This window comes from Benincasa hispida, chromosome 9 (assembly GCF_009727055.1).
Source record: "Benincasa hispida cultivar B227 chromosome 9, ASM972705v1, whole genome shotgun sequence".
Lineage (NCBI taxonomy): Eukaryota > Viridiplantae > Streptophyta > Magnoliopsida > Cucurbitales > Cucurbitaceae > Benincasa > Benincasa hispida.
The window spans coordinates 28,934,634-28,944,589 of NC_052357.1; the positions used below are offsets into that span (position 1 = coordinate 28,934,634).

General features: G+C 36.0%; 1 protein-coding gene across 1 annotated transcript in view; it reads left to right on the forward strand.

Annotated features, from left to right (window-relative positions):
* The first annotated feature begins 1,934 nt into the window (after positions 1 to 1,934).
* LOC120086675 (D-amino acid dehydrogenase) overlaps positions 1,935 to 9,956 on the forward strand; it is a 23,559-nt gene continuing 15,537 nt past the window's right edge. Inside the window, exons 1-5 of the mRNA XM_039043430.1 lie at positions 1,935 to 2,504; positions 2,594 to 2,743; positions 3,261 to 3,475; positions 3,597 to 3,661; positions 4,925 to 5,087. Of these exons, the coding sequence (XP_038899358.1) occupies positions 2,114 to 2,504; positions 2,594 to 2,743; positions 3,261 to 3,475; positions 3,597 to 3,661; positions 4,925 to 5,087 (984 nt within the window). The 5' untranslated portion in view covers positions 1,935 to 2,113. The remainder of the gene's footprint in view (positions 2,505 to 2,593; positions 2,744 to 3,260; positions 3,476 to 3,596; positions 3,662 to 4,924; positions 5,088 to 9,956) is intronic.

The window sequence follows — 9,956 nt, forward strand, 5'->3', positions numbered from 1 at the left end:
GATGGTTTGAACTCTAGTAATTATTGAACTAAAAAATGCAATAGTGTTGCTTTCTGCGTTTTAAACACTATTTCATTATTATTGTTATTTCAATCTATTTTTTAAAAAATATTTTAAAATTTAAATCATATTTTAAAAACTATATCATATATGTTACTAAAAAATAGTTAAAAAATTACACGAAGGAAACCAATGTAATTTTAATTTAAAAAAACAAAAAAATAAAATTCAAGAAAATATGCGTGAGATTAAAACTAAACTGAACCAATTAAGAATAATAATCTGGTTAGCAATTCAATATATACTATGTTGACCAAATTGTTATAATTATTTAAGTCATATTATAACTTTAGTATATAAAACTTTAGCTAGGATTATGTCTCATAAATCGTTAATTTACAACCATATAAAATAAAAGTTCCACTTTAATATTAATTAACCTAGAAGAATTATGTTACATAATACTATTACTCTATGTTTTAATATCAATTCAAATCCCACAATATGTAAAATAAAAGTGATAGATGAATTTGTTATTTCCAATTTCCAATAGCTAAAGATTTTCATTTTCAAACTTAAATCGATGAATAAACTTTGACCAGACTTAAATATTGAGATTTTAGATTAAAAAATTGTAGCAAATCACAACATAAAAAATTGAAGATATTTAATCTAGATATATTAATATATCTCCAAAATGAATAACAAACAATAGTCGAGCATTTTTTTTTACATGTTAGGTCTTGATGTTGCTACATAAAAGGGGAAGAACTTCATTTTATAAATGCGTATAAATCATTGATTGAATGAATCAAAATTAAATTATCAATAATTAGAATAAAAATAAAAAAGAAAATATTATGCTAGCATTATAAATTAATCAACAATATTTTATGTTGTTAATATCTCGTTTTGACTCATGAATTTGTGACATACTAAATTCAATAATCACAATGCAAAAAAGTAAAACCTCTAATTACAAAATAATAAAATAATAATCCCCTAAACCTCAACTATAGGCAAGTAATTTTAAGGACAACTATTATAAATTTTATTGATATTAAAAAAAGTGTAACGGCTTGATTATTTATAAATATTGTAACTGCTTGTTAAACTTAGAATTTTTAATTGCTTTTAAATCAATAATAATAACAACTCAGTGTATGATTAATTTCAAGGAATTATGTTTCGGAAATTAAGGAGTTATATATTTCAATTTAATGTAAACATTAATGTAATGACATATTTGCAATTGACCAAAAGTAAAATGGGTAAAGCATATTATGGTTGTTTTTAAATATAGAAAAATGAATCAAAATATTTATAAAATATAGTAAAATTTTATAACTATCTATGATAGAGATTGATAATCACTGATAGATTTCTATCTACTAGACACTGATAGAAGTCTATCAATGTCTATCAACGTCTATTATTGATAGTTCTAAAATTTGGTTATATCTTATAAATATTTTCAACAGTTTTACAATTTGAAATAATTTTCCTATATATTATTAGATTTTTAATCGCTTAGTTCTTACTTTAGTTTGTAAGGATTGAGTGAAATTAATGTTAAGATTTCATGAGATTTTTCCGTATAAATAAACCGTTAAACTAATTGGAGACTCAATATTTTTATAAAATATAAAGTTTACATCATAAAGTATTAAAATTTGACATCTAATTTTGCTGGATTATTTTTATGTTAGGACTAAATGATTATAGTTTTAAAAGTACGAGAATTAAATTGTTACCTACTAAAATTTTATGGATTAAATTGTTACACAACTGAGAAAATATATAGAGACTAAATAATTGGAAATATAAGATATTTAGGGAGTAAATTGGTTTGATGGAGTAAAAAGTGTTTTGGAAACTTATTATTGTTATTTGAAAAGTAAATACTCTTTTAAGACGAAAAGGCGAGAAATGAAAAGTTGATGGAAACAGAATATGAATATCCTTAGAAATAAAATAAAAGTAAAATAATGGTGGAAAAAGAGCAGGATGAGCTCGAGAATCCGGAAGCAAATCCATGGAAGATGCAATAAATCAAAGAAGACGATGCATTGTTGAACTGATCCAGTAAGTTTTCAAACGAAGAATTTCAGTAATGCTTCACAGCAACCACATGGTTTCTTCTTCTTCACTGCGTTCCTGCCCAAGTTCAACTCCTTCTAGCAGGACCGCCATAGCTTCGTGTTCTACCAGACATTTCTGCAACTTCGGATTCAATCCAAAATGGCCGCCGATTAATCCTAATCGATCGAGAAATTTGAGTTTTAGTCATGATTATGGCTACAAACCGGTGAGCTTTTGTGCTTTCAAAGATGTGAAATCTTCGTCTTCAACCTCTCGTAATGGCAATGCTTTTGAGTTCGATGTCGTGATCATTGGTGCGGGAATTATCGGGTTAACTATTGCCCGGCAGTTTCTTATCGGATCGGACCTTTCCGTTGCAGTTGTCGATAAGGCCGTCCCTTGCTCTGGAGCTACCGGTGCAGGTGAAAATGTTCAGCATGAACTGTTAATGTTGTTCATTGTTTGTCATGAACGTTTTCTTAAAATCGAAGTGTATTCGAATTGGTTCCAGGGCAGGGCTATTTATGGATGGCGCACAAATCCCCTGGTAGTGACATTTGGGAACTTGCTTTGAGAAGCCACAGGCTGTGGGAGGGTTTGGCTGAGACCCTGCGTGATCAAGGCTTGAATCCATCGGAGGAACTGGGTTGGAGAAAGACTGGTACGAGAAATGATGAAACCAATTCTTTGAATTTGTGTAGATGTTCTATATTTGGCTTCTTTCTTTCGTTCTCTACAACTGTGAGTAACTTTGACTTTCACATCATTTACATTCTTCATATGCTGCCACAAAGGATTACACATTAGGTAATTACCATTATTTTGAAAAGCACTAGCCACTAACCATTAGTATACTTGCAAGTTGCATCTATAGAGCTGTTATGTCATTAAAATGCAGGGTAAAGAGATTAGTAAATTAAGTGTGTTCCCTAAGGATCTTCTGGGTTACTTTATTTTTATAAGGAGGAAGATAAGCTCCTGTGCCCAGAAAATTCATGAAACCTGGTCAGTAAATTTCTAATACAAATTCATGGAGTTCATTTGTGCCCGCCAACTACTTTAAAGACAAGATTTTAAGTTCTTAATGCACTTTTCTCTGAAAATTATGCAGTCTTGCATGAATTGTATGCCTGACGAGTGACTTGTTCTAATTCTTATTGTTATTGTTTCTGTTTTAGGGAGCTTGTTAATTGGTAGAACACCCGAAGAGCTTGACATGTTAAAGAGGAAGGTAAAGCAACTTTCTACAGCCGGACTGGAAGCTGAATACTTGTCTGGTGCTGATTTGCTTTCTATGGAACCAGCTTTGCTAATTGGGGACAATTGTGGGGCTGCCTTTCTCCCCAATGACTGTCAACTGGATGCACATGGTACTTCAGCATTTATCCAAAAGGTTTTGTATGAAAGTATTAATTTTTTCTTTCTACCTATCCATCCAATTATGCTAGCTTACAAAGTATTAATGTCAAGCTAACACATGCCTTCCGTTACTGATAGATATGATAAACATGTAGGCTAACAGACATTTTAAAGGAAGATATGCAGAATTTTTTCATGACCCCGTTACCGGCTTATTAAGGTTTGTTTTTCTTAGACAATCACACTTGGATGTTAACAACAAGAACAAGAAATATCGATAGTACTGATAGATCACCAGATAGTTGATGTTTGGCTACGATAATAAATATGCATATCAGAAATGGTATTTTCTTTAATTAATTGTTAAACAGAAACAAATAAGTTTATGAAATTCATTTAAGAAATCTTGAGGGTCTTAAAAATGCTAATAACATCTATTGAAATAACATTTCTACAGCATAACCATTGGAGTCTCCGATGCTACAAGATTTCTGAAATGAGAAGATCGTGACCATGGCCATTAACCTGGTTAAATTTGACACGTGATAACTTTGAGGAAACAGTAAAGTGACGTTAAATGTCAAAGTAGTGGTAGAGCTTTAAAAGAATAGGAAAAGAGAGTGGAGAGATAAAATTTGAGCAGGGTTCAGAAAATATTAAATAAGTCGGTAAGTTTTCAAGCTTGCTTAATCTTTGGATTTGGTCAACATATCATGAGTTTGAAACATTAAAATCCAAACTTAGCTATTATTCAAAGAACTCTCTGACCGTTAAAGATTTGGAAAGGTCAACTATAAGTATTGACAAAATTGAGAATGAACGTTCACCTATCCTATGATAATGCCAGTCATGTTGATTCGTACTATCACTTCATTTCAACTACTACTACTATGAACTCTTTCTTTGTTTTATGGCAGTGAAATTCGTTGCTGTACTTAGAACGTCAAACCGTAAATCTTTGAAACATACTCTTATGTATATGTATTATATAACCTTGTCAAGTGGGAAGCAGTAAGGATGCATTTTCTGGAGCAGTGCAACTGTTGAGCCAGTTTGCTTTGTGCTGTTATTCTGTTATTTAGTGTTGTTTTCTTAGAGAAGAAACAGGATATTATTGAAAGAAGAAATTGGTATGAACTGGTTTTCTTTGATAATGAATAGAATATCATGAAAAATAAGGAAAAAGTAAAACAGAAACATGCTAGTCCCTGACCACAATCAGATGCTTAAAAGCGTGATGAGCATCTCTCAATTATGTTTTATAAGATAAAGTATAGCATGTCTTATGAGTTATCTTCTTAACAGCATACGGCAAAGAGCAATCCTCATTAATTTGTTTATTCAAATATTCAAATAGTTAAAGTTACTCTGGTTTCTTGTTAAAAAAGAGTCAAAATTTCCAAAAATTCTTAACTAATTTAGATAACAAGTATTCAAATTACATAAATTGACCACCATTTCTTTTAAACATTAATTGCTCAAGGTCTGGTAGCAGTGGGAAGATAGAAGCTGTTCGGACGTCCAAGACTACATTGTACAGTAAGAAGGCCATTGTTTTGGCAGCTGGTTGTTGGAGTGGAACTTTGCTGCGTGATTTGCTCAGGGAAGGAAAAACTGTTTTGGATGTTCCCATAATGCCAAGAAAGGTGTGGTCTATAGACATAATCTATCTTTTATTTGAGATGTTGTCATACCATATGCTGATCTTCTCTGTTATCGGTTGGTTCTTGTGATTTCATACTTGTAGTTGCTTCGACTGTGAATCATTATCATGCTAGCTTGATATATATTTACCATTTCTATTATAGGTAGGTTCTTATTTTCCTCATATAGTTTCATGTTAGGTTACCGCCTAACAATAAAACATGAAGAAATACAAGGAACACAAAGGTAGTGTTGAAATTATATTTTAGCCCTAAAGGCTTTTTTGTCTTTTATCAGTCTAGGGTTTCTCATTGTTTGATTATTTATACTTGTTCCTGTATTGTGTACTAGGTATCTGAATTAAAAATAAAAACTCTTATCGTGGTTTTTTCTCCCTGGTCTAGGGTTTTCCACGTAACTCTGGTGTTTTCTTTTCTTCCCTAACTTTTCAAGATGGTATTAGAGCATGGTGATGAGAACGTCGCTGGAATAGAAGAGATTCAGTCATCGACTCTAGTAGGGGATGGAACTCCAAGAGAAAATTTTAACAGTACTGAAATTAAGGCTACCGTCAACCAATATCTACGGTCATTACTTGGACCAATTTAGATCCAACCAGCCCTAATAGATCCAGCCGTCACTGCCGTCACCCTGCCGCTGCCATCGACGACTTCAACCACGCTGCCGCCGCTGCCGTCGAGACTCGACCCTCCGCCGCTAGTCCAGCCCAGATTCGCCAAGCGTCTGCCTTCGACGTCCTCTGTGTTCCAGCCGTAGGGTTTTTTAGATCGCAACCCCGATTCCGCTCCAGATCCCACTGAACCCCTTACAGCAAATTCTTGTCTCCCGCTATTTGCCCTCTGGTCAGCCAGCTCCTCCCATTGGTTTTCCCACACCGACAGAAATGATATCTTCAGGGGTCTATGGGCAGAAACAACCTACAACGATTCATGGTGGGACTGTTAGTGTTCAACAGCAACTGGCCAACCTTCAACAGCAAATTTCTGCACTTGGGGCAGCCATTAGATCTTCGGCCAATCCATCAACAGATTTTTTACCAGATACATACCCAGACCAAACCCTGGGGATCCTCAGGAACGGATATGGAAGGGGGAGGATTCTCTCCTTCGCTCAATTTTAATAGATAGTATGGAGCCTTAGATCGGGAAGCCTCTTCTTTTCTCAACTTCTGCTCGGGATATCTGGGAAGCTGTTCAAAAACTTTAGTCGAAGAGGCAGAATGCTTCACGTCTTTATACCTTGAGAAAACAGGTGCATGAGTGCAAGCAGGGGACACTCGACGTAACATCCTATTTCAATAAATTATCACTGGTGTTCGGAGCCGAATTTTGGGACAAAGACCAATGCCGTCCCTGATGGAAGTTTGCTCAGAGGTCAGATTGGAAGAAGATCGAACCAGCGCTATGAATGGTACAACGCCTAATACCCTGGACTTTGCTGCGTTTGGAGTCAAGTCATCGGGTTCAGAAAATGACAAATAGAATGGAAAGAACCTCCAATTTGTGAGCATTGCAAGAAACCATGGCATACGAAAGATCAATGCCGGAAATTACATGGCCGACCTCCAAATGGCAAGCAGCGTCCTCCGAATGACAAATCTAAGTCCGGTCGAGCCTTTGTTAGTGAAGCAATTGATGGTGCCCCTTCAGGGACGAGCCAGGTGGATCCAGGTATGGTCGGAATCGGCAATATTGCACAGTTAGGCACTCCCCATTCCTTTAGTTTCTTTGTTGAGGGAGATGAATCCTGGATCCTTGATTCCGGAGCAACGGACCATGTAACTGGATCATCTGACCAATTCCTCTCCTATTATCCAAATGCTGGAAATGAGAGAATAAGAATTGCAGATGGGTCATTTGCCCCCGTTGCAGGAAAGGGCCACTTATCCCCAATTCAAGGACTGATTTTGCATAATGTCTTATATGTGCCAAAAATATCGTATAATTTGCTATCAATCAGTAAGTTAACCAAAGATTTGAACTGCAAAGTTATGTTCTCACTGGATAATGTTTCGTTTCAGGACCTGAGCTCGGGGAAGATGATTGGCACTGTCCGGCACAATAGGAGGCTCTATTTTCTTTCCGAAGATGCTTCTTTTAGGAGTTTATCTAGCACTTTTTTACTGTCTTCTCTTACTATTTCTAAAACTGATTTCTTATTATGACATTTTCGTCTTGGACATCCAAACTTTCATTATATGAAATATCTATTTCCCATTTATTTCGTAACGTGAATGTGTCATCTTTGTCATGTGATGTTTGTATCCGTGCTAAGTAGCCTAGGGCGTCTTTTACCTCACAACCCTACAAACCTTCCTGGCCCTTCCACCTGTTACATAGTGACGTTTGGGGCCCTTCGAATGTCACAACGGTATCAGGTAAACGGTGGTTCGTTACCTTCATCGATGATCACACTCGTCTTACATGAGTGTTTCTTCTTACAGACAAGTCTGAAGTGACGACGGTCTTTCAACAGTTTTACACTACCGTCGAATACCCAGTTCAATACCAAAATCGCCATTCTTTGAAGTGACAATGGGCGTGAATTTGATAATTAGACCCTTCGTGAGTTCTTAAACTCTAAAGGAATTGTCCACCAAAATTCTTATGTCTATACACCTCAACAGAATGGGGTGGCCGAACGGAAAAATCGCCACCTCATTGAAGTAGCCCGACCCCTCATGATACCTGCATCCCTACCTTTGTATCTATGGGGGGATGCTGTTCTTACTGCAGCTCATCTCATAAATCGGATGCCCTCCTGCGTGCTCAAATTCCAAACCCCCTTAGAACATTTTAAAGAATCCATCTCGTCCATTCGCCATTTCCCTGATGTTCCTCTTAGAGTTTTTGGGTGCATTGTGTTCGTCCATAATCATGGTCCTTACCAAAGTAAATTTGCTCCTAGGGCCCAAAAATGTGTCTTTGTTGGGTATCCGCTCCATCAACGGGGCTACAAGTGCTTTCAGCCTTCCTCTCGAAAGTATTTTGTCACCATGGATGTCACATTTCTGGAAGACAAGCCATTCTTTCCCGTTAGTCCTCTTCAGGAGGAGACTTCGAGTGAAGAGGCTAACACTTCCACTTACTCTGTTCCCTTAGACTTGTTTTCCGAACCTATCCCTGAAACAGAAACAAATGAACCTATCCTCCCTACAAAACAAGTGCCTTGGATAACCTACTATAGGAAGCATCTCCGAAAGGAAATAGTTCCCGAAATTGTTTCCCCTGTTGCTCCGCCGGAAGGTGTTCAAGAGTTAGAACCGGAACCGGCTCAGGTTCAAGGTACCCCTAGTCATAATGACAATGAGTATGTTGAAGGTGATATAGGGGACTTAGGCGAAGTCAGGGATGATGAAAGTGAAGTCAGGGATGATGGCAGTAATGAAGCACCCAGTGGTGCTCAGGGGACTGAAAATGAACAACAGTTGGGTATAGATCAACAGGTTGACAAGACCAATGAGATTGAGGTTGATGCTACCTTGGATTTGCCGATAGCTCTGCGAAAAGGTACTAGGTCGTGCACTAAACACTCTATGACAAGCTTCTTGTCTTACAGTAACCTGTCTACGAGATTTAGAGCTTTCACCAGCAGCTTGGATAATGTAATAATTCCAGTTAATGTGCACAAGGCTCTGGAAATTCCTGAATGGCGAGGTGCAATTATGGAGGAAATGCGGGCCCTTGAGATTAACAAAACGTGGAATCTAGTTAGTCTTCCGAGAGGTCACAAAACCGTAGGGTGCAAGTGCGTTTTTACTGTCAAATACAAGTCAGATGGAACTCTCGACAGATATAAGTCCAGATTGGTTGCAAAAGGATTCACTCAGACGTATGGAGTGGATTACTCAGAAACCTTTTCACCTATGGCAAAACTTAACACTATTCGTGTCCTCCTTTCTGTGGCTGTTAATCAAGACTGGCCTCTCCATCAGTTGGATGTGAAAAATGCATTCCTGAATGGTGAACTGGAAGAAGAGGTTTATATGAATTCACCTCTAGGTTTTGAAGCACAGTTTGGCAATCAGGTGTGCAAATTAAAAAAATCCTTGTATGGACTGAAGCAGTCCCCTAGAGCTTGGTTTGATCGATTCACCACCTTTGTTAAATCTCAGGGGTTTGTTCAAGGGCATTCAGATCACACCTTGTTCACTAAGGAGGTGTTTGATAAATGGGTATGAGTTATTGGGTTGGGTGGGTATTTATTACCCATGTTTGTTGAGCCCATAAAGAAAACCTATGGGTTATTAAAACCCCCTTTTTTACCCACTCAAAACTCCCATTTTTTATCCCCTAAAAACTAACCCTAAAAATCAATATATTTTCATTTCTTTCTCTCTTCCCTCATCTTTGCCATTTGAACCTATGGGTTATTTAAACCCATTTTTTACCCACTCAAAACTAACCCTAAAAATCAATATATTTTCATTTATTTCTCTTTTCCCTCATCTTTGCCGTTTGGATCCAGATCTGATTTTTTTTTTTTTTTTTACGTCAAACCTTTGGATTCTATTTTCATTTCTTTCTCTCTTCCCTCATCTTTTCCGTTTGGATCCTTCAAATATACTATCCATATTATATAAAAATAAACTTTATGATATGTGAAATAATAAAGTTAAGTTAGCAAGATTCAGTATATATACATACAATATACCAATTAGTAATTGGGATAATTACCTTCAATATATATACATACAATATACAATATACCAATTAATTGAGGAGTAATATGAAATATATTTTGTTAGTATGTTTTATCGATTGAAGAGAATTAGAATTATTACAGTTTTTGAAAAGAATATATGAAAAATAATATATTATGTTCTACAAATTGAGAAAAAAAATTGAGAT